The sequence below is a fragment of the Chionomys nivalis genome, chromosome 24 (genome assembly GCF_950005125.1).
Source record: "Chionomys nivalis chromosome 24, mChiNiv1.1, whole genome shotgun sequence".
In the NCBI taxonomy this organism is placed as follows: domain Eukaryota; kingdom Metazoa; phylum Chordata; class Mammalia; order Rodentia; family Cricetidae; genus Chionomys; species Chionomys nivalis.
The window spans coordinates 38,713,010-38,737,675 of NC_080109.1; the positions used below are offsets into that span (position 1 = coordinate 38,713,010).

Consider the following 24,666-nt stretch of genomic DNA (forward strand, 5'->3'; position numbering starts at 1 on the left):
GAGTGGCACTATTAGGAGGCGTGGCATTGTTGGAGTGGGTATGACCTTGTTGGAGGAAGTATGTCACTGTGTGGGCGGGCTTTGATGTTTCCTATGTTCAGGAAACTGTCCAGTGTCTCAGTTGACTTCCTGTTACCTGTAAGATAGAGCACTTTTAGCTCCAGTACCATGTCTGCCTGCATTCCTTCATGTCCCACCATGACGATAATGGACTGAATTTCTGAAACTATAAGCAGGCCACCCCAATTAAATGTTTTCTTTATAAGAGTTGCTATAGTCATGGTGTCTCTTCATAGCAACAGAAACCCTAACTATGACACCGTCTCTTCCATGTCCTTGCTCTCTCCAATGCCTAGTGTTCACTAATCTACTTTATGGGTATCCTACAATTGTTATGAATTGCCTGTTTTTGACCATTCATGTATGGAAGAGGCCTTTTGTGTCAGGCTGCTCTTGCTTTTTATAGTGTATTTAGGGGTCTTATGCTTTTAATGGACATATAGTATCCCATTGTATTAACCATACCACAATTATTGTCCTTCCATCATAGATGATACTCAGTTGGGTTTTTTCTATTCTTTGGCGTTTATTAATGTGACTGGAAATATGAACTTTTTTGCATTTGTGCATTTATAATTTGTTTCTCTTGAACAGAATTGATGTAGTTCTATGTTTAAAATTTTGAAAACTGTCAAACAGTTTTGCACAGTGGCTGAACTCGCACCCATGTGCTCATCCATGCTGAATGGGGATCCAGTTTCTCTGAATTCTCACTGTTTGCTGTTTCCTTACAGTGGTTCCTGGGTGTACTGTGGTATGCCACTGTGATTTCAAGAGGTATTTCCCTAATGACTGATAGCACTGGGGGCATAATTAGTTCTTTGTCTTTTTATTATTAAGTTCTAAGAGTTCTTTTTAAGTTCTAGATACAGGTTTCTAGATACAATTTTCAGAGATATTTCCCTGTTCTTCTTCACTTCTTTTGTTGTTGTTTTTCTTTTTTTCTAGGCAGGGTTTCTCTGTAGCTTTGGAGCCTGTCCTGGAACTAGCTCTTGTAGACCAGGCTGGTCTCAAACTCACAGAGATCCTCCTGCCTCTGCCTCCTGAGTGCTTGGATTAAAGGGCATGAGCCACCACTGCCTGGCCTGTTTTCACTTGTTTTAAGTGGACACTTTTTAAATTTTGATGCTGTGTGCTACATCTACTTTTTTGTTTTATGAATTATATACTTTTTGTGTCATATATAAGGAATCATCACTATGCAGCTAGCCAATTGTCCTGGCACCATTTGATGAGAAGGCTGTTTTCTCCGGCTGAAAGGGCTGCTTGGAAATCACATGACCTTTGGCCTTTCCAACCTCACAGTTCTGTTAAACTGACTTACATCTCTAGCCTTAGTTCTGGTTCTAGGATCCTTGATTAAACAATTTCGTATATTTTTCTACATTACTCCTATAATGTTTGTTTTCAAGACAAAAACCCAGAAAAGTTTTAGTATAGTTATTTTCCTCAGATTTTGCTGAACCACTGGCCATCCCTGGGTATGGAGGGGCTGGAGCCTCTGTATTTGGTGCTACTGGACTGGACAACCAACCTCCTGAGGAAATTGTAGCTATCATCACGTCCATGGGATTTCAGCGCAATCAGGCCGTGCAGGCCCTACGAGCCACGGTGAGCACCGGTGATTGAGCTAGCGAATTCTGGCCTTGCTGGAGGGGGTTCCAGTTTGCTCCTTGGCAACAGAGACCTCCCAGTGTCTCTGATCATTCGAATCATTGTCTGACTGTGTCCCGTTACACGTCATGAAGATTTATTTTCATGTAGTATAAACAAAGCTAAGTTGAGTGAATGAGGGACTCCCTTGGCGAGCTTAGGCCTGAGGGGATGTGGAGCTCGGGTGATATGACCAAGATCGTTAACGTTCCTTAGTGGAACTCACAGATCTGCTTGGGGTTTGCCAGCTTCAGAGCCAAGAGGGTGCCAGGGTTCTGACTTGGTAAGAAAACATATAAGATAAAATCATGCTGTTTTGATATCAAGAAATTGGAGAAATGTGTCTCGACGGCTCTTTTAGAAAGTCTTTGGAATTCTCTGCTGCTGTTTCCCTGTGCAGAGAAGAGTTTCTGCTGTCGTTATAACTGCCACAATTCATTAGGAGGGGCTGTGCAGCAAGGGGTTGGTGGTATAGGTATCTGTTTAATAGTTGGGGAAGAACTCTTGCTAACCCCCTCCCAATGACACCCCCCTCCCCCGCCACATCAGAATTCATTCTGAGTGGTTGTCTGCTCCCAGGTCCTTTCGCCTGTTCTGACTAGTTGCCTGCTGGGGCCTATTGATGAGCACATAGCGAGTCTTGACCAGGGCATGGGAATTTTCCTTTAAAATTCTCAAAACTATTTGAACCAGACTTTTCCTCACTTGGGTATTTTCATGAGCCCTACTTGTTTCATTGAAGTTTCTATATGCAAACAAATTCTTTAGCTTGTTAGTGCTGTCACAAACAGGGGGAGGTGGAAATAACTTTGCATTTAGTTGGTTTGAACCATATGGGATTCCATTAGAGCAACCGTGAACCTAGGCATTCATTTCTTCTACATTTTTCCTGTATTTAAGGCAAGGAGGCACTAACCCAGTGTGCACATTGGCACTTTTACCTTACAGAAGCGTCTGCAAAAGACAGAGAAGATAGTGTATATAATTACTGTGGCTGTAGAAAGGGGCCATGTGGAAACACCTCCCTTGCCCTGTGCCCTTTGCATCCCCCATCATTGGCACCAGCCTGCAACAATGCTGAGCTAAGACAAGTGGGGACTCTGGAGCTCATTTTCTGGTGACTGAGTGGCAGGGTGTGTGTAGGAGAGTGGCAGGGTCTGAGCTTCTCACTCAGAGGTGCTTAGGACCAGTCAGCTCAGGCCTCCTGCCTAGCTGCTTGACCCGTGGTGCAAAGGTTCGGGACATGATGAGGCCTGGACACTGAATGCATTGTGGTTCTCCTTTCTTCAGAATCATAACCTGGAAAGGGCGCTGGACTGGATCTTCAGCCACCCCGAGTTTGAAGAGGACAGTGACTTTGTGATTGAGATGGAGAACAACGCCAATGCCAACATCATGTCTGAGGCCAAGCCCGAAGGGCCCAGAGTCAAGGATGGATCTGGAAGTAAGTCCCTAGGCATCATTGTGACAGTCATCAATGTATTTAGGTCACACCTTCCTTCTCCTCCATTCAACTTTAGCTCAGAACTATCTTCTCATAAATGGTGTATCTTGCCACTTGGGCTGCCATGGTTTGATAAAAATCTAGGTAATATAGGGTCATGCCACAGGAGTGTTGGTGTGTATGTGTGTGTGTATGCGCATGCATGATTGTGCATGCACATGCATGCATGTGCGTGTGGGCTAGGTACCAAATTAGACTTTGTATATTCCTCTCTATGCGTGCTGGGTATTGGTCAGGCTAGGCAAGTACTCTCCCATAAGCTCTATGTCCAACCCAACTTTGCCTCTTCCAGTGAGGTTTACATTTCTTCATGAAGTGCGGCAGCTTTGGCCAAAAGAAGCATTTATATTCATAGAAGAATGCTTTGAATTTGGATGACTCTCCCATGTCTAGGCTGCCTGCTGGCAGTTTTCTGAAGGAATGGTCCAGGATGATTAGACCAGTGATATCTTTCAGTAGCCAGCTATTATGTAGTGGCTGGGGGCCAGGCACTGTTGTAAGCCCTTTGTATATAAACACTCCTTGAATGTTACCATAGCCGATTTCATAGGTGAGAACATGGAGTTGGAAGGGAGGTACAATACCCAAGGTCATAAAGCTCTTCAGAGGTGGAAACAAGTTCAGACCCCTCCCCCATGTTCTTCCCATCATGATACCCTATTTCCTGTGGGAGGACATTTAGCTCTTTAGCCTGCCATTGAACTTACCTAGAGTCACGACCTAGCCTACCACATCTGTTACTTCTGCATCCTTCTTTTTGCAGCCTGGATGTCTGGCATTGTCTCTTCTTTCCTGCTCCAGGCCTTTGCCAGGTGAATCCCTATTTGTGAACTACCCACTCCCGTCACTGGCCACATGATCTTATCTCTTCCTCTTCCTCCTATTCTTCACACCCCCTTCCCCCATCTAATGCCTTTTCCCCTCTTTCTCTATAATATGGGAATTTGTGCCGGGCAGTGGTGGCGCACGCCTTTAATCCCAGCACTCGGGAGGCAGAGGAGACGGATCTCTGTGAGTTTGAGGCCAGCCTGGTCTACAAGAGCTAGTTCCAGGACAGGAACCAAAAGCTACGGAGAAACCCTGTGTCAAAAAATCCAAAAAATAAATAAATAAATAAATAAATAAATAAATAAATAAAATGGGAATTTGCCCACTGAAACTCTTCATTCTAGCTAGGATGAGGATAAGACACAGTTCTCCCAAATTCCACATTCATCTATAAGATCTTGTGTTTCTCTCCAGAAACTAGTAGTTCCAAACACCGGGTGCTATAATGGATAAACTCTCAACAATTCATAGCAGAATTTGTTCCATACTCTGTGCCTATTGGTTTAGTACTTCGTCGATGTCCATGATGGTGTTTGGAGATGTTGAGCCCTTTTGGCAGAAGGATGAACTTCCCAACCCAAGGATGGGGTTGTTGTAAAGCTGCCACAGCATTGGTCTGGGGTGGCGGGGGCTCTGATCCTCAGGGTTTCCTTTCTCCTAAGGGGTCAGTAATGACAAAAATCAGATACATAATCCCTCAGGCTCACTGTACCTTAGGGCCCTGCAAGGATACCTTGGTCTTGCTACATGCCAAATTTTGCCCTAGTAGGACACTATAAAATTCTTTCAAGTATCTTTTAAGAGACTGAGTTAGACCATGGAGTTGAGGGTGCTGGTGGGGAAGGAGGGCTGTCAGAGGTGCTATGAAAAGGTATGTGTAAATATATCTGTATTTATAAATATATAGCCTCAGAAGTCAGAGAGGAGGGATTGCCAGAGCAAGCTGGTTAGCAAGACGGCCGTGTAGATGAGCTCTGGGTTTGATTGAGAGAGCCTCAGTGAATAAGGCAGAAGAGCAATCCAGAGCCAGTCCTGATGTTCACCTCAGGCCTCTGCATGTACATGTACCCACACTCCACACACTGTACACACATGAAAATAGAAAAGGAAAAGAATATTAATGAGGTGATGAGCTGTGCTAGGCCTTCAGTTTACTTCTCTTTTAACGAGGCTTCTGTAAGTGATGCTTTCAAGTGAGAGATGCAAGTTCGAAGATTTCAGCAGCTCCCTGTCACATGACCTCCAGAAGCAACATTAGGTACTCACTGGCCCCCCTCCCTTAGTAGGGCATGGAACTGATCTTTCTTATCTCGTTTTCTCTTGTGAATGACTTTCTCATTTCCTTTGGCCATTTCCCTATTTTTATTGAGGTTTTCAGATTCATTTAAAGCTGATCAACATGGGAATTCCTGGTATAGATTAGTGTGGGCACACCTCAGAGATTCATGAAACCAGGTCTTTTGGGCAGAACAATGCTACGCTTCCCCTTTGGGTCCCTCCTCCTACCCCTGAGAAACTCTGGTTTTCTTCATAAACAATCACTGTGTTCCTGGCTTAGTTTCTGGAATGATACTTCTTTAAAATTTTGTTTTCCTGTGTATTGTTTAAGTTGTCACTGCCCTATGGTGAGTGTTCAGCAAACAAATCATTGAGATAATAAGATGAATGCTAAGGGGGTGGTATTCCTAGAGTATTGAGTGTTGTGTAGTTGTTGGCCAGTGGTAGGCTGTTCTGTAAGCCTTGATTGTATTTATATTGAGCACAAAAGGTAACCGGGGGAGATGTGTGGTCTGTTCAAGTATATTGTTTTAAATTCCCACATCATTTTTCCCTATGTTAGTTGGTGAGTTGGTTGAGATCTTTGACTTAGAGGTAATGGATGTCATTTATCCCTATTCGAGGAGCCAAATACTGGGATATCTGAGTCTAATTTCTCTAAGCAGAAGTAAAATATTATTTCACAACATCTGGCAACTCCTGGGATGGAGACAGGACTGACCCTAACCAACTTGATCATGATGCAATAGCTTTTATGGTAAAGGTTCCATGTCTTGGCTTCTTGGGATGGGTTCTGTTCCTGGAGAAGAATGGAGAGGAGATGAGGTCAAGCACATGGGGGCACATACAGGTGAGATGTATTGAACTGAGGCTTTGGGTTACCAGTAGAAAGGAACTGGTACTGACCGGAGAGAATATGGTCTTCTCTTGTGAAACTTTTACTGGGGAGACAGGAGCAATAGTCTATCTAGTCACCCCAAATAGGGCACCAGTGTCACCAGAGAATGGTTCCACTCAAGTCAAGCTCACTGAACCCGTGAGTTTATTGGGGTTACTTACAGGAACATGAGTGAATCAAAGGTGGCTACATCACTAAAAATCCCATCCTACTATGGGTGAGGACTCCCTAAACGTATATCCCTGGAGCACAACTTGGAGGCTGCTTATTGGAGAGTTTCCCCTCCCCAGCAGCTGCTTGTTGCTCTAGACCTTTGGGGGAAAGGCTTATGAGTCCTGTAAGTTTCAGAGTTTTCTGAGCCTTGTGAGTTTCATTGGCTTCCTCAGTTGTAAGAACCTCTGTCCCCTCTCTGGAGAGAATGTTTCAATTTCAAGGATATAGTTACATGACATCTCCTGAATACAGAGAGATTTGAATTGATTTGCCAGGGTGGGCTCCTGGTGCTGCCATTTTATCAGAGGGACTTCAGATGCTTTAAGCTGCTGCAGCTGTTAGAAACATGTTAGGGAAAGAGGAAAATACGCAAATCTCGGGAATCGGTTGCCTCTGTCCTCTTGTTGTGACTTTTGTTGGAGTTGAACTCTTAGACAGGCTCTCCCCAAAAGCTCCAAGATGGCCTCCAGGGTCCTCCTTTAGGGCTGTGTCCTGTTGGTTATATAACCTGCACAGAGAAGTTTGTTTCAGCCTTCTCAGGCTCTCAGACTCTGTGACTCTGTCATGTGCTCTATTCAGGTTATAGGCTCCACACAGGAAGCTCAAAAGATGCAGGTGAGTCTCCTGAAAGCAGGGCTCTGATGTGAGTAGGCCCTGGCGAGCTTTACTTCAAAACATGTCAGGGATGTAAATGGTTGGGCCCTACTCAGACCTGCCAAATTTGAGAATCTGGGGCACCCAGTAACCCATGTGACTTACCTGCCAGGAAATGCAGTCTTTACTTGAGAACCACCCCCTTAAACAGTATTTGGGTAACATAGCTGGATGAAAGTAGAGGGTGACCTCCAGAACCTTCCACACTAGGTTAGTAAAGTTTTTACACCCCAATAAACCTCTCCACCAACGTAGTAATCTGAATCAGACCAAATCAAACCAAATTAGAAAAAGCCCAGGTTTATTGGATACCAGTGCTCCCAGGTGGTGTTCCTGCTCCCCAAGGAGGAGACAGGGAAGGAAGACTATTTGTTCTCTGGGGGGCAGTTTTAATACCTTGTAGGAGTGGTCTTGAACATCTCTGGGGAGGGGTCAGTGTTATGGTAAAAATAAAACGGTGCTGTTCCCCAGGTGACTGCAGCAGGCAGTGGGCCACGAGGAGATGTGGTGGTAAAATGCTGCAGTTCCCCGAGCGGCCTATGGGCCACGAGGGCCAATGGGCCCCAAGTCAGGGAGCCAGTCAGCAGATGAGAGACAGAGATGGATAGGCATGCCATGCAGAAAAAGTGGGTATTTATTTAGTGGGTAATGGAGGGGAAAGGGGGGAAAAGGAAAAGAGCAGAGAGAGGGAGAGAAAGAGAAACAGAGAGATAGGCGGTGGGGGGAGGGAGTAGGTGGGGCTTGTCTCTTAAAGGGATAGGACAGACCATTATAGTCAGCCCCAATTTAAAAAGATTTTGTAAAAGGCAGTCCAAGGGCATTTGGAGATCAGGCCTCAAATTGTAAGTGTTCCTTTTTTAAGTCTATGCTGGAACTTAGGACTCAAAGCCTAGTGCAATGCATCCACTGTGGTAGACTTTGGGTTAAAAAAACAGAGGGGTGTGGGAATTCCTTAACAGGACGCCTGCTTATAAAGGACCCGGTCAGGTCTGGTACCCGGGATAGCCGTGTCTTTCACAGGACAGCCTGAATCGTATGAGGTCCTGGGCCTCTAAGGCAATGACTTACCCAGACGAAGCCAATCTTAGCCTTGTAGAGAGTAGGTGTGGGGGTGAAGGATGTTTTCCCAACATGTACCCCTGGGCCTGTGGGAAAAACAGCCTCTTCGGTGGGACCTCCAGAAGAAAAGTTTTTGTGCCTCAATAAACCTCTCCATTGATAGCAATAATCCAAATCAGACCAAATCAAACTGAATTAGAAAAAGCCCTGGTTTAATGGATACAGCACTCCTGGGTGACCTTTCAGCCCCCCAGAGAGGAGACTGGGAAGGAAGACAGGAAAACCATGTGTTTGTTCTCAGGGGTACAGTTTAAATACCCTATGGGAGTGGTCTTGAGCATCTCTGGGGAGGGGTCAACATTTGGCAGGCTTCCTTGGAGGTAGCATCTGGACTGAGGCGTCTCTCAGGGGAGGGGGCTTGGGATGGAACTTCCACCCAAACATTCCAAACTCTTTGGATGCCAGGGACTGGGGTGACGCTTCCACCCAAACAGTCAGCACTGCGCAGTGAGGTTGGCGCCTGACTGAGAGGTGACTATTGCCAAGGTAGAGGTTAAAAGAAGATTTGTTCAGGGACTTCTTTGAAAGAGAATTCCAGGGACTTTTCTCTAGTCCTGCCTTGAGGAATGGGCAAGCGACTCACCATAGCAATGGCCGAATCTTTCCATCACTGTTAACCACCTTACACAGATCCTTTGGTTGTGTGGCAGACTGGCCAGTCCTGGGGCAAGCACAGGTTCTGAAGCTTTAGGAGATCATATGGGTGGTATGGAGAACACAGAGATCCTGTGAGCGGCAGACTAAGACCCTGAGGTGAGTTTACCTTCTGTCTTTTGGGGGATCCACAGCAATCTCATTTGCTCAGCTGGCTTGTTATTGGAGACAGTATGGCAGAGCCACCTGGCTTTTCTGCTCCTGGGTTCCATGGTAAAGACTGCTGGGGTAGTAAGCACTCTCAGGGGGTAACAGGCTACGAGCTAAGGCTCTGGTGTTCTGTCCAGGATTGCCATAGTGTCACCACTCCCTGTCTCAGAGGCTACAGATAGTGTCAACTGGATTGAGGCAGTTAGGCTTCCTAATTTCTGAAAAGCGACAGATCCTCTGTTAGCATTGGAATGCAAATGCCAAAAGTGTTCCTCCCAGTACAGCTAATGGGAGTGAACCACCGAGCTTCACGGCCTCTAAATGATCTACCAGCTTCTTCTTCTTTTCAGTGCAGACTGGGTTTGTGCCCGTAGGAGACACTGGTACTTGTTTGCATAGTAATTGATTATGAGAGTAGGTTCATGTCAAGGAGCTCCAATGCTGGAGTTAATTGGGGTAACGACATGTAGTTAAAGTGTGATTCCTAGAAGGCAGTCATGGCTTTCATATATGAAATGACGTAACTTGCAGATTAGCTGGTTGATGGGAGGACCAGTCAGATGTTCCCACTGTAGGGTACATCAGAATAACTAGGATAGTTGTTTTTGTTTCCTATTTTGTAGTGCTCAGAACAGAACCAGCGTCTTGTGCAGACCAGGCGAGAGCTCTATTTCCAAGTCCCAAGATGCTGAGCTACTGGAGGGAGAGTTACCAAAGCAAGGTTAGGGTGAGCTTGTCTGAGTTAGGGCAAAGGCTGATGTGTTCAAACTGTGCACCCATGAACTTATGTGTCTCATGGGACAGAAACTGTAACTTCCTAAGTTTGGGACTTTAGCAGTAAGTGGTGGGACAAGCCAAATTGACCCTTTAGACTTGGAGAGGCAGACTCACCTGAATGTCATCACTGTGGGTAATTCTGAGTTCTTAAAGTGCAGCCTTTACCCGTGGTAATCATTTTGGCACGCTCACAGCTGCGCCATATTCCTCTCATTTCTTACTTCCCCATCTCACCAGGATAAAGCAGCTGCAGGGTGGGCTTTGACTCATGGAATCTCTATCTTGTGGGTGGTCTCAGGGTGACCTTTACATCAATGACATTCAAATGCTGTCAGTCTCTTTTCCCTTTGAACTTCTGTGGAATTTTCCTGACAGATGCTTTCTTGAAGAACAGTGGTATAGAGTACAATCGGTGTTCCATTGATTGGGGATGGTGGTGCCACCATGTGATATTAAAAAACAAACAACCCTTCCTTATTGGAAAGGCTGAGATAGTTTTCAGAAAGTTGAAGCAGAGCAGGTTTTGTGGGGAGGAGAGTGCTTGTTTCACATGTAATTTGAGGCTGATCATTTAGCTGCTTCTCTCGGGATGGATGGCGTAGCAGTGGGTCAGGTACCTCATATTGTTCCAGGGACTTTGAATGTTTCTCTGTTGAAAGTCAGCATTTCTGAGCCATTTAGTTTGGACTCAAGCTGCCTTTTCTCTCTGCTTATGAGGAATGCGCACGATGAGGCTGTTGTTTGGAACGGGATTTCAGGGGACTTAGCTTTCCCATTGACCCTACTTGTTTCAGTCTTTTTTGGAAACAACATTAATTGCTTACCTACTTGGCTTCTGCAAATGTGTTGAAAGATTCTCTCTTTTGCTGTCAGTCCCTAGCAGGAGGCTTTGAATAATGCATGGGGAAGTTGCTCATATTGATAAACACAGTTAATTTCAATTATGAGACCATGCTTCATGCTAAACTTCAGTTTTTTATTTTTAAGATTCTGAATGTATGTACATACTTTAATTTTATTATGATTCTGAGTATATACATACATTTAGTTCTTAACTGAAGTGGAGAAAGTACCTCTGGGGACTGTGCTGGCTAATCTTATGTCAACCCAACATATACCAGGGTCATTTGGGAAGAAAAAATCTTAATTGAGAAAATGCCTCTATAGGATTGGCCTGTGGGCAAATTTGTGGTGCATTTTCGTGATGGGTGTGGGAGGGCCCATCCCACTGCGGGCATTGCTATCTCTGGGCAGGTGGCCTTGGATGGTATAAGAAAGCAGGCTGAGTAAGCCATATTGAGTAAGCCAGTAAGCAGCACCCTTCATGGCCTCTGCTTCAGTTCCTGCCTTGAGTTAGTGCCCTGACTTCTTTTGATGATGGCTTGTGACTTGAGAATTGTAAAGAATAAACCCTTCTCACCCCAAGTTACTTTTGTTCATGGTATTTTATCAAAACATTAGAGATCTGACTAAGACAGGAGTTAATGGTGTGGCTCTATTGATAACATTTGGGTTTGTCTGTCGTCTTCAGCTGGGCATTCTGCTATGTGGGTGTATGAACAACATGACACTGAGGTGGTCCTGACTTGGGGTGGGGGTGCTTCTTCATGCTCTAATTTAACTGCAGAACTTACTCTTCAGGAAACAGTTGTTTTGTGGTAAAATAAACCTTGGGGAGTTGTGTTCTCTCTTCATGAACATCTATAGGGAGAGCTGCACTTTGGGATAACAGCATTGTGTCTCTTCTGCTGAAGATTTGGGATTTGATATGAAATTATTCCAAAGGGGTTTGCTTTAAAAACCCACCTGGTTAAGGAAAGGTTCCCGCATAGCCTTTCCTGCCTCCTGAAGCAGAGTGGGTTCTTCATGTGGGAGGGAAGCTCAGAGAAGGGCAGACAAATGTAAAATCTCTGGATCCCTTTTTTGAAAATTGAATCCCAGGTATAATCATTGCAACTGTTTTGTCTGTTGGTAGAAGATTCTGTCCTTCCAGTAAGCTCCCAGATAACCACACAGAGAATTACTATTAATTTTAAATGCTTGGTTGATAGCTTAGGCTTGTTATTGACTAGCTCTTACATCTTAAATTAATCCATAGTTCTTATCTATGTACTACCACATGGCTCAATACCTTTCTTTAGCATGGCAAGATTATCTCTTGCTTCCTCTGTGTCTGGCTGGTAACTCTACCCTCCTCCAGCATTCGCTCAGTCTGGTTCTCCCACCTAACCTCTCCCTCCTAGCTATTGACCAGTTAGCTCTTTATTCAACTAATGAGGGCAACACATCTTCACAGTGTTCAAAAGAATTATTCTACATCATTTTCCTAGTCTGCTTTCTAAACTAGGATTACATTTCAGACGGCCAATATGATAGCAAGTGAAACACAGCAGTTGATAAATTTCCTATTAATATTGATTTACCAGCTTATATCCAAATTTACATGTTGGTATGAGGTTTATAAATAAATAAATAGCCCAGGTCATCAGAGACAGGGGCGGGACAGAGGTCAGTTAAGACACTTGTAACCAGTGCTGAGAATGGCGATGGTGACATGGACCAGGAGCATGAGTGGGGGAGGGTGTCATGACAGGGTTCTGGATATGTTTGGAAGGAGACGATGCTAATGATTTGGCTAGATACAGGGAACAAGAGAGATACCAAGATTTTTGAAGTAAGTTAGTAGAAGAATGAACTTGCCATCTATTGAGATGGTAAGGCTGAGGAGAAACTCAACCAGCTGGTGATAGAAGGAAACTTCCTCAACCCAATAAAAGGCATCTGGGTGACGTGGCCTTACCTGTAGAAAACCTTAAGAACTCTATGGACAGTCTTAGAACTGACAAGTAGGCACTGCAAGGTTACTGGAAATAAGCAAGGTACAAAATTCAGGATTATGCTGTTGCTTCATTTTCTTTCTTCTTTCTTTTTGAGGTAGGGTTTCATTTCAAACTCTGTATCTTCCTGCCTCAGCCTTCTGAGTTCTGGGATTACAGGCATGCTCCCCCCATGCCCAGAGTTTTATGCTATATATGAATGATTAGCTTTCTAGAAACAAAACTGTGAAAGCAATAACATTGCTCCAGAAGACTGGATGGGATTAACCAGAAAGAGGATGTCTGGGTTGAGGAGAAAAAAACCCCAAATATCTGATACCAAAGCTGCAGGCACTACTTTGGAAGGTAAGGGGATGAGGGGGTGCCAGCAGATGGGAGACCACGAGTGTGGCATCTGGGCAGCCAAGAGGTTATGTCCAGGGACAAGCATTTGGGGAAGGAGAATTTTGGTCAACAGGTAAAATACAAGTGGGAGAGTAGGGAAGAGAAGGGTGAGATGAAGCTGGATCCAGAACCTTTTTATTTTTGTAAAAATATAATGAAAAATTGAGCCATAGAAATGGATGTGCCAGCCCATATTTATGCTTCCTACTCACATAGGAATATTTCCCCCTGCTTTCCCCTCCCCTTCCCTTCTTCTCTTTTCTGTTTTCTTCAAACTCGGTGATAGAAACAGGTCCTAAAAGATGGAGCAACTTTCCCACCCTCATAAGTCTTTCAGAGCTGAGAGCTTGCTGGAGGGGTGATGCAGGGTGGGGCAGGCAGGAGGTGGGGGTTAACCGTGCACTGGCAGTGTTTGCCGTACTTTATTCCTGATTGCTGATGAGACTCCATATCAGTGTGTGTGTGTGTGTGTGATGCAATGTTCTCACACATATGGTCAACGTAGCATGGTTAACTGGCTTGAATTGTGAGTCTAGAGAGCCAATAGCTCTCCTGTTGGCTCCAGGTTCTGCTTAGAAGCATATTGGGTTTTTGACTGCTGCCTTCTAACTGAACTGTTTTCTCTTCCCTAGTGTACGAGTTATTTGCCTTCATCAGTCACATGGGAACATCTACAATGTGTGGCCATTATGTTTGCCATATCAAAAAGGAGGGACGGTGAGTCTTTTTTATTTTTTCCTTTTTTTTTTTTTTTTTTTAGACAGGGGTCTCGCTCTGTAGCCTTGGCTGACCTGGAATTCACTATGTAGAGCAGGTGGTCTTGAACTAATATCCACTTGCCTCAGCCTCCTGAGTGCTGGGATTACAGGCATACCTGTGTGCCTGATAGGTTGTATGCTTAACTGTTTTACAAATCCAACCCCTGGGGCTCAGGTTAGCTAGTCCTCAGGTATGCTGGATCTGATATTCACTTTATTGTCCCAAGGAGAAGTTCCCAGATAAAGGTGCAGAACAGCATAAGTAGGGCTGTGCTTGGAACCTCCATAGAATAAGTGGATTTTTACAAGAGAATATTTAAGTGTGTTTCTAACACTGCCTGTTTGCAATATTACATGAACATATTTATGTTAATGAGTTATTTGTTGTTTGCCTGATTAAGCCAGGTAACTTGGTTTTCTACCTTAGGCGCTTTGTTGCATGGCAACCTAGAAGTTAGCTTCTTGAGTCAAACTTGGAGGTTTGTGATGAGGTAGGAATGAGGTGGTCTAACTTCAGACCTTCTCCTTGGGTGCCCTTCCTCCAGTTCCCTGCTGTAGCCTGTGGTGGGCTTTCTTGCTTGTTCGTATCACGTGGACACTGGCATAACACATACACTTGCCCACCCAGGTAGGGTGTTGACCTTTCACCCATGTCTCCTGTGACCTAGATGGTTAGTTGCCATACAGATTAAATTGTTTTTCTTTTTCCTTTTCTTCCTTCTCCTCCTCCTCCCCTCCCCTTCTCCCCCTCCTCCTCCTCCTCCTTTTTTCCATGTCTTTTAATTTTAGCTTCTTAACTTGATCAGTAGAGTCAAGCAAAGAACACAGGTCTTTGACTGGAAATAAGATAATAAATTCAGGAGGCTGGTGAAAATGAACCAATTTTACATACCATTATGTAGAAGGGGACAGAGCATAGAGAAAAGGCAGTAATGGCTGCTGGTCTGATTTGACCCAAGACGGTGGTTTTGCAAGTTGCTCAACTGCCAACTTCTACTGGCCTGGATTTGCCCCAAACTCCCCCTCTTGTTGACTTGGGACACAGAGCCTCATCCCGTGAACAGCTATGAGGGCCTGCACCATTTTCGGACAAGCAACAGCAGACTAGGGGAGAGAGAGAGACCTTTGGTCTGTAGTGTAGATGAACCTAAATGCACCTCATGTTGAAAATGGACAATCTGATTTTTACATAGGAACTTACATACATGATGACCTCACTGAGTGGCTTAATTAGAGAAATTATTATAAATTAGCACATTATAAAACAATGCAAAAATATGTATTTTGTAAGCTTAAGGATAGCCATTTTCTACATGTTGATGTCTTTCTTTCTTTTTTCATTTTGTTGGTGTCTTTGGGGGAGGGCACACATACATACACACACTCTCACATATATACATATTTATGCACATGGACTTCCACCTTAAAGAATGTGCAGGGAATTGTATCCTTTTTGTTTTCTTAGAATTTGTGGGTTTTTTACTTTAAAAAATTTTGAGATTATAATGTAATTATAAAATGTCTACCTTCCTTTTCCTCCTTCAAATCTTCCCACATACCCCTCCTTGCTCCCTTTCAAATTCTTGGCCCTTTTTTGATTAGTTATTGTTGTGTACATATATGTATATGCATGTACGTATACATATATTACTAAATATAACCTGCTTGACCTTTCCAAATTAAATTGTGATTATGCATCCATATTATGTCTTCATACTATATTGTGATTATTTTCTTTCTTTATCAGATGTTCTTGGAGGAAATGTTCACAGTTATTTAATACTTTACTGCGACATGTTTATTTCTGGATTTTAGGCTGTTCTATACCAAGACTTAAATATACATCACTGTATATAATTCTTGGATTGGTTTTTGAGGCTGTTTATGGGTTTCCACAAAGAGAATTACAGAATTTTAACATTTGAAGAATTCCAGTACATTTTAGTAACTAGTTTTATATTGAATTCAGGAACCAGAAAGCAGGGCTATGGCTGAGTTTGTGGACTGTTGTGGAGCAGGCTCAAGGCCCCGGGGTCAGTCCCCACATAAACCAAGAGTGGTGTACAGTTCGAGGGCATCCTGGGCTACCTGTCAAGTTAGAGGCCAGCCTGGAGAAAAAGCCCAAGTGGGGAACTAATTTTTAACAACTCTTCCTGAGTTATAGGTTTGTTAAAATGTTTGCCTGCCCTTTCCAAATATGCTTAAGAAACCCTGTCTGGAGGAGAGATCTGGGGGGTGGGGAGTTCTTCTGCAAAATTCTGTTCCTCTTATGCAGTGGTTGGGCCCTGGCCACGGTGGAGCAGGCCGTGGCCACGGTGGAGCATCCGAGTTGCCGAGGCCTCTGCTCTGCAGTGTACAATGCTGTCTGTCTGCACCGTGCGCATTGCTGACACCATGTGCTTCTGTCTTTGCTTTCAGGTGGGTGATCTACAACGACCACAAAGTTTGTGCCTCAGAACGGCCCCCCAAAGACCTGGGATATATGTACTTTTACCGTAGGATACCAAGCTAAACCTCACAAGAGCTGGCGACAAGAAGCCATACACCTTTTTAATTCGCCAAAAAAAAAAAAAGAAAAAGAAAAAAAAAAAGGAAAAAAGAAAAGGAAAGGAAAAACGTCGGGACAGCCGGATGCAGGGGACTTCATGGCTACTTACTGCTTCTTTCATGAGCGTGGTCACTCCACTCGACACCCTCTGGAGAAGAACTGGGAAGAAGTTTCTGTTAGTGGCAATACTCTGTTGTAGGGACTTTTGTCACTGTTCAGGGAGGGGGTGATGGAAGCGAAGACACTGGCCACCAGCACATCAGATATGGAGTGTCCTTCCCTCTTTTCTACTTTGGGGGTCAGTGGTGAGGCCTCACCTTCCGTGGAAAAAAAAAATGCCCCGAAATAGGAAATCAAAACCTGGGCTGGTTTTTATTTGTGGCATCATGTTTTCATTTCCCACAATTTCTGGCCCTGCTATGTGTACTAGGACATCTGCAATGGAAGCTATTTTTAATTTAAATCATATCAGACTTAATAGTACACTGTATGAGTGTGTGTGAGAATGTGTGTATGACCTTTGTAGTTCACCGGAACTCTGATGGTTGTTGTTCAAAGGTTGAACAGTTGCTCTTAGGCGTACTTGGAAAAGGCAGGCAAACTCAGGAACAGTTGTTAAAAATTAGTTCCCCACTTGGGTTTTAGGAGTACAAAGGGCTGTGTTGTGGCCTCTAAGTGCTGTCTGGCATTCATGTGTGTCTGTGCCACTTGACATCCGTGTCAGGTGTCCATGTCTTGTTCTGTTGAGCTCTGCCAAAGGCAGACGGCTTCTCTTCCTCAGCAGTGTGCTCCCTCAAAGTTCTGAGTTCATCTGTAGTGAGCTAACTGGTCTCTTAAGCTTACTCCTGGGTCGTGTCAAATGCCCCTGGTTTGTCTGCTTTTCTGGTCTCTGAACTTTCTTATATTTTCCCTTCTCTCCTCCTCTGGGGTCAGTCTCTGCCTTGCTGCCTATCTGCTGTGACCCACAGTGTGTCCATGGGCACTTTAAAGATGTGAGCTGCAGAGACGCTTTTGTAACATCTGGACAGCTGTCCTTTCCTCCCGGTCATTTCCCGGTCTTAGCTGCAGCCCGAGAGCAGAGCGGAGCTCTGGGTGTGCCCTGGAGGGGACTGAACTCGCTGTCTTTTGCTTCCTGCTTCTGCTTTTCACTGAATCCTGGGTCTCTGGAGTTTCTAGTTCAGACTAGTCGATCAAGGGACAAACGATTTTTCGCTGTCTGTTTCATATGGACTTGTTTGATTGAAAAGATCATTCTAGAAAAGAAGTAGAACTGACTGGGCTGAGTACAGCAGAGGCACAGGGTTAGGGTGTGATGGGTTTGAACAGCCAGGGTTCTGGTAAGCCGGGGGCCCTGTCTCAAGGAAGGTCATGTGTACTGTAAGTCTGGGCTGTGAAGCGGGGGCCAGAGGCCTGGAAACCTGGATGCTGCCTCAACTGGCTATGGGCCTTGGCAAATCCTCCTTTTTATCTGTGCCTCATTCTCCTCATCTGCACGGTGGTGAGGCGACATATCTCCTCTTTCTAGCAGGCTTTGATCAGTGCTGAGGAACCTTCCCAGAGATCAGAAGGCAGAACACGGTAGGCTCTGGGAGAGTTCACAGCCTGCCTTTGGACTTAGCCGATGTGGTTTCCATCTGGGAACAAATGACATGACAGAAGGAGGGAGCACACGATGCAGTGATTCTCCACAACACTGTCCTCCTGAGGCCTCTTCTACGCTTGACTCCAAGATCCTAAGTCTCTGTTATGTATGTCTCTTTATGTCCCCCCCCCCCTACCCCATGGGAATTTCCACACTAAGCAGCCTTTCTGCCACATGTCATAGAATAATGACCCTGAACAGCCTCATGAGTGGCTGGTTTGCGGTGTTACAAAGCAAGGCCTTTTGTGGGGGTAGGAAGCTCTCTGGAGGTTTGAATTCAAATGTGGTCACAGATAGCATGTATATTTTGAACAAAAATAAAAATTTTATAAAAACTTTGCAACATCAATGGTGTAAAATCCACATTAAAGATTTTAGGCTACAAACTACTTAATTTCATTAGGTAGATTAAGCAAATGAACCCCTTCTGATGCCGAGGCATACTTCGAAAAAGTGTATCCTGGCCGCCTCTCCCCCTGCTTCACAAACACAAGGGCTATTTCATGGCAAGGTTTTGTGTATGCGCTATTTCTTCATAGTGGGAGCAGGGCGCATTGGTGTGAGCAGCGGCTTTTTGTTAGCAATGTGCTTGCATGTGTCCCCTGGTATGCCAACCTTCTCTGGATAGCAGTGGGATGTACCACTTACCTTACACATGTGTGTAGACAGGACATGCGTGTGGCTACGACTGGAACAGTGTGTGGGCTGTGTCTGCTGACCTGCCTGCCAGGAGTCTTCCGGGTGAGATGTGGCGGGGTGATCGTGTGGCTCTCTCTCTGTGTGTAGGCGCCTGTGTGAAGGACAGAACTTTCTTTCTGTAAATATCTTTTGATATCCATTTGTGTAGATTCCAAAGATGCCTTTGGAAAATGGGTCAAAGTTTCTGTTTTGTCGCTTGGTCTACATACCCAAATAACTAATCAGAAATCCAGTTTGGTACAGATGGAATTTTCTTTTTCTTCTAAACGAAAAGAATCTGGGAAGAATCATATTTTAATGACATTTTTTATCAATGTTGCAATCGGGACAATGGCCTGTTGTCCCAATCCTACAAGAGAATGTGCCTGCTCTCTCCCCTGTGTCCCTCTGGGCTCCCATTACCTGAGCTGCAGACTCTTAAGTAGGCTTACGTCCTGGCGTTGCCTCTCAGTGTGATCTGCTGGAGGCATTCTACCTCTATGGGCCTTTGTCTGCGGACCAGGAGGTTAGACCAGACAATCTGGAAGTCCCTGGTAGTCCGTGTTCTGCAGCCATGGTTTACTTTCACTTTTCTGTGATTACAACCCGAATCAGATGTGAGCTGTGGCAACCGGAAGCTCAGGTGTCTGAGTCTGCCGTTATTCGTTTGTAGGACCCGTCATGGTGAGTTTACACCTCATTTCTGCTCCTGGTCTGTTTCCCTTGGTAATCCGATTTCCCCACCTTTGAGCTCACAACTCCTCAGTCTGCGAGGCCCCTTGTGACTGTCCCACTCCAGAGCAAAAGCAGCAGTTTATGGCACCCGCTTGGAAAAGTCTCAGAGTGAGTCGTCTAATGTGAAAAATATTTTAAAATTTCAGTTCCCCTGAAGGTCGCCCCGGTGTCCAGATCAGTGCTGACAAAGATATCTGTCCTAGAAAGTCTGTCTTTGTCATCACAGACACCGCAGCTGCTAAGTCTCACCCTGGGTCCTTAGATCCCGTAAAGAGCTGCCAGGAGACTTGGGCAGAACAGAGGGTGGGTTAGAGATGTGTGCTTTTGCCTGTTAGTAAAAACTCCCAGGTGGCAGGACAAGGTCCATACTGTTAAGTTAGTGGGTAAGACCACCTACCTGATGCCACCAGGGTTTCCTCTTGTCCAAGATTGCTTTTCATTGGTGTAATAAAGACCATGACCAAAAGCACCGTGGGGAGAACAGGACTTACTGCACTGTGTAACTTATAGCCGCCATGAAGGGCAGCCAGGGCAGAAACTCAAGGCAACAACCTGAAGATAAGTACTGAGACAGAGACCATGGAGGCCTGCGGCTCACTGGCTCGTTCCCAGTGGCTTGCTCAGCCTGCTTTCTTACACAACCCAAGACAACCTACCTAGGGGAGGCGCCACCCACAGTGGGCTGGGCCCTTCCACAGCAAGCACTAATGGGGGGAAATATCCCATTAGGCCTGCCCACAGGTTAATCTTAATGGAAGCATTTTCTCAGTTCAGGTTCCCTCTTCCCAGATGATCAGAGCTTGGGTCAAATTAACAAAAACAAAGAAAACTTAATCAGCACATCTACCATCTACTCAATAAATCATTCTCAGAGTTTATGGAAGATTTCATAGCCCTTCAGGGTGGTGGGATTTGGCCAGTCTATACTCAGATTGTCCTGCGTATATAAAATGCATACTAACATTTGAAGGATTGAATAAACAGTATGACTATCTCATCATATCGATTGCAAATGATGGGGGATACATGGGTTAAATGTAACAGTAATTTAATATTTAAATTAGTTCCACTCCATGGCCATCTGTTCCTAGTGTGGCTCATGAGACATTTGGTTCCGTGGCTAATGGCCTTTCCATTAGTGATCCACACTGTGAGGTGGGCAGTGAAATCCCACGTGAAAGAGGAGAATTTTACAGAGGCTCCAAATGGAAGCAACACATTGGGAACACACAAGCCCCAAACAAGCCCCAGAAATAAAAGCTTTCTCTGTTTTTTTAAAAAAAATACATCTCCCCAGTTTAGCGACAAGAGTAGTGTATCTGCAATGGCCTTTCTTCACCCTTGCTTTGGAGCCGCCCTGTGGATTAGTGCCTGCTTTCCCAGCATCCTCAGGGTGCGGTGGATGTGAGCTACAGCAGGGGTTTGAGCATACTGCCTTCTCCTCAGGCAACATTCTCTTGTATTCCCCTCCCTGGGTGTGGTGTGGTCTGTTCACAGCTGGGCAAGTTGGAAGGCTTGGGGGCGCTCAGTGCTCCTCAGCTTGGGCAGAGGCTGAGCCTGACCCGTGCCCGCCTGCCCAGCAGCATCGTTGCTGGTTGCTGGAAGACTTGGTATTTATTTATTTTGCACTACTCACGGTTGGTGTGGAAATTACTTCAAGTGTTTGGGAGAGTACTCGCCTGTGATGGGAAGAGATGGATAATTTATTGCTTTGATAGTTTTAAATTAAAAGCTATTCTCACAAACTCAGGTCCCTTTATGACTCTTGTTTATTTTTCGTTTGGATAAAAAAATGCCGGATAAACTGGTGACGTCAGGGGTGAATGGGGAACTTGAGACCATGCTTGATTGACAGGGGCTTATTGATGTGACCAGGCAGCCTTGGTCCCTATCCCCGGCAGATGTCAGCACCTTGAAGGAGGGTTGGAATGGTGGCGGTCCGGGAAGCTAAGGTCTTTCCCTGTTGGTTATCCAGTCCCACAGAGACTCTGGTCCTGGCCCTCTAGTGGCAGGAGCAGAGTGACTGTTACATCAGGACTCTGGCCTGACACTATGCTTCTAAGTTCCCTGCTACTATAGCACATTGTCACACACTTGGTTTAAAACAACACATCCATTCATTTGTCCCATGAGGCTAAAACCCTGGGACAGGAAGAATTTGTTCCTGTGGTTTTGAGAACAATCTCTCTCTCCTTTTTTTTTTTTTTTAATTTTAAAGTTCGCAGGGTCCTGAGAACTTTGATATCAGACATGCTCACATGTCTGTTGAGCGGGTCACTTGCCCCCTCTTACAAGAATTCTGGGGATTGCATTACCTTACTATGCTAATTTAGACTACTCCCACCTCAAAGTCCTTAACCTCAGTACACTCCTGCGACCTTAACAGCTGGGTACTGGAAATGGGAGGATCAGGAGTCCGAGTGCTCAGCAGTATAGACAGAGTCCAGCCTAGATTCCAAGAGACCCTGTGCCAACAAACAAAAACCTTTAATTTGATCACATCTACAGAATTCCTTTGGCTGTATCAGACAACACATAATGCACAGATATTGGAGTGTAGACATCAGTAATGTCTTTGGGGTTGGGGACATTGTTTTGCTTAGCACACAGGGTATGTTACAGTTTGAAAATACATCTCTCTGGGGCTCCAAAGTTTTGAAAGAGTGAACCTCTGTGTTTTGGAAGTCCTACTCATTGCCTGACTTCAGTGTCAGGCCATTGCTTTGGTGAGAGGGGCAAGTGTTGGCACATGGTTCGGAGAAAAATGCTTCCAAGCTAGCAGTTACTGCTTCATCCCCTCACGCCTCAGCAGAACCCGCCCTTCTCGTCATTCAGCTCCACGCTACTGAATGGTTAGCTCTGCTTTTCCAAGATAGCGACAGACTTCAGTCAGAGTGGGAAAATACAATAGGAAAAGGTGAAATTTGTCTTCACAGGTGGCCAGTCACTTAAAAAGTAGGGTAGTAGGGAGGTAGTGTGTCCGGGGATGGGGGATTCAGACTCCACATCAGACCCCCCTTCGCTTGACTTGCTGAAGTGTGACTCGATTTCTCCTCGTTCAATGATTCTTCAGATGAGCTATGAAGAGCATACGACAGCTTGGTGGACACGGGACACCACATTTAGCCTAAATGATCCTTGGAACCTAAGGGGACTTGTTTTAGTACATGGTAGTTTTAAAATAAATGTTACACCACAATTAATGATGCTTTCTGAACACACTTTCCTGGAGATTATCATTTAGCCAGCTGGCTGGTTAATCTGTGCATTCTCTGCTTCATACAATAAACAAACATCTACCATGTTCTATGTGTCATTTTGCTTACAGCGTGTCTGTAAATAAAGTAGATGAGCTCCTTGTTGAATTAGTTTCCTAGCAACACCAGATGCTAAATGTACAAAATCAGTAATGTTCCGTGATGTATAGAAAGATCTGGAGTACTGTGGGAGCATGGGGCAGGGCACAGAGGCTGATAAACGTAGTACCCAGGGATGGGGTGGCATTATGATAAGAGATCAAAGACCAAGACTTGCAGAAGCAGAAGCCCTTCAGGTGGGTGTTTGGGGGAACTGGAACAGAGGCCCCCAGGGGTGGCCTAGCTGCTCTGTCATATGAGTGGTGAAGGGTTAGCAAAGCTGGAGAGAAGGGAATGAGCATGATGGGCCAGGTGGTCAAAGGGAGGCTAGCTGTCCTGGGGGCAGGCAGCAAGACTCCAGAGTCTAGAACATTAAAGGTCTTCAGTAGAGCAGTGACCCAAGTTACTGAAGGTTAGGCCTGTCTCCTGTCTAAGCAGGTTGATATGAGAGCAAGGACAGGGGAGGCGTGAAGAGAGAAACTGCAGACTTTAAACACAGGAAACATCAGGGTGTTTGTTCCTAGGAGAGAAGTGGGTGGTAGCTGATACGTGGGGTGTGCATGGCATAAGACCAAGAGAAGGCATTAGTTTTCAAACTGAGAAAGGAGATGGGCAAATAGCAAACCAACTTTTATTTTGTGGGGGGCGTTTTGAGACAGGGTTTCTCTGCCTAACATCCCTAGCTGTTCTGGAACTAGCTCTGTAGACCAGACTTGTCTTGAACTCACAGAGATCATCCTGCTTCTGCTGCCCAAGTGCTGGGGTTAAAGGTGTACATCACCACCACCTGGCACAAACCAACTTTTGAGGCTGGCAAAGAAATAATGGAAGAGTTGCAGGTCCTATGTGCTCGAGCAGGTGAGTGGGGTGGGATCTTATGTCAGAGTGGGGACTGGTGTAGATGAGTCACAGAAATGGGGGAATGGGGGGAGGAGACAGCACTAGCAGGTGGCTCCCTCTATCCCCAGATTTACCTTTTTCTGAGACAGAAAAAAAAAAAACCAAAAAACCCAAGGCTTGTAGCCCAGAGGGAGACAGGTTGGCTGGGGGAGCTTTGGATATTTGAAGAGAGAGAGGTGTAAAATATTTATGTAGTTAAATTAACAAAATTGCTGGGTTTCTTTCTAGTTGAATGAAATTAGTTTAACTGGTATCAATTTTGACCATTTCAGGAGGACAGAATCATTACTTTCAGACCCTTACTATTGCACATTTCTTTTATGGGATCAGACTCTGTAAATGTGTCTTATGCCAAGAAGATCTTCTACTCTCTTTTTTGAGAGTTTGCTTGGCGCTTCCAGCAGGGGAATGCAGGGACATGGCCAATGTGATCTTTCTCTATTTGGGGGAGGTCAAGTGTGTAGCATTGGGAGGGAGATGCACAGTGCAGTGTGGGAGGAAGGGGACACCACTAGCCAGCCAGATCAACAGTCAGCCCTGTCAATCAGTGCAGTGAGGGAGGAGGAGACACCACTAGCCAGCCAGATCAACAGTCAGCCCTGTCAATCAGTGCAGTGAGGGAGGAGGAGACACCACTAGCCAGCCAGATCAACAGTCAGCCCTGTCAATCAATGGGATGACAGTCGTTGTAGTCACATTGTCTTCACTTTTTTTTTTTTAAGATTTATTTGTTTATTTATTATGTATTCAGTGTTCTATCTGTCTGTATGCTTGCTGGCCAGAAGAGGGCACCAGAACTCATTACAGATGGCTGTGAGCCACCATGTAGTTGCTGGGAATGGAACTCAGAACCTCTGGAAGAGTAGCAAGTGCTCTTAACCTCGGAGCCATCTCTCCAGCCCTTGTTTTGTTGTTTGAGGCAGGGTCTGGCTATGAAGGCTGGCCTTGAACCCACAGTCCTCGTGCCCCAGCCTCCTGAGTGTTGGGATTATGGGTGTGCATCACATTATCCGAATGATTTAGATTTTCAATTTTAAATC

General features: G+C 45.1%; 1 protein-coding gene across 2 annotated transcripts in view; it reads left to right on the forward strand.

Annotated features, from left to right (window-relative positions):
• Positions 1 to 21,120, forward strand: part of Usp13 (ubiquitin specific peptidase 13) — a 113,310-nt gene extending 92,190 nt beyond the window's left edge. For both annotated transcript variants that reach the window (XM_057756900.1, XM_057756901.1), the window contains 4 exons: positions 1,514 to 1,671; positions 3,004 to 3,157; positions 13,642 to 13,726; positions 16,186 to 21,120. In XM_057756900.1, the coding sequence (XP_057612883.1) occupies positions 1,514 to 1,671; positions 3,004 to 3,157; positions 13,642 to 13,726; positions 16,186 to 16,279 (491 nt within the window). In that variant the 3' untranslated portion in view covers positions 16,280 to 21,120. The remainder of the gene's footprint in view (positions 1 to 1,513; positions 1,672 to 3,003; positions 3,158 to 13,641; positions 13,727 to 16,185) is intronic.
• The last annotated feature ends 3,546 nt before the right edge of the window (positions 21,121 to 24,666 follow it).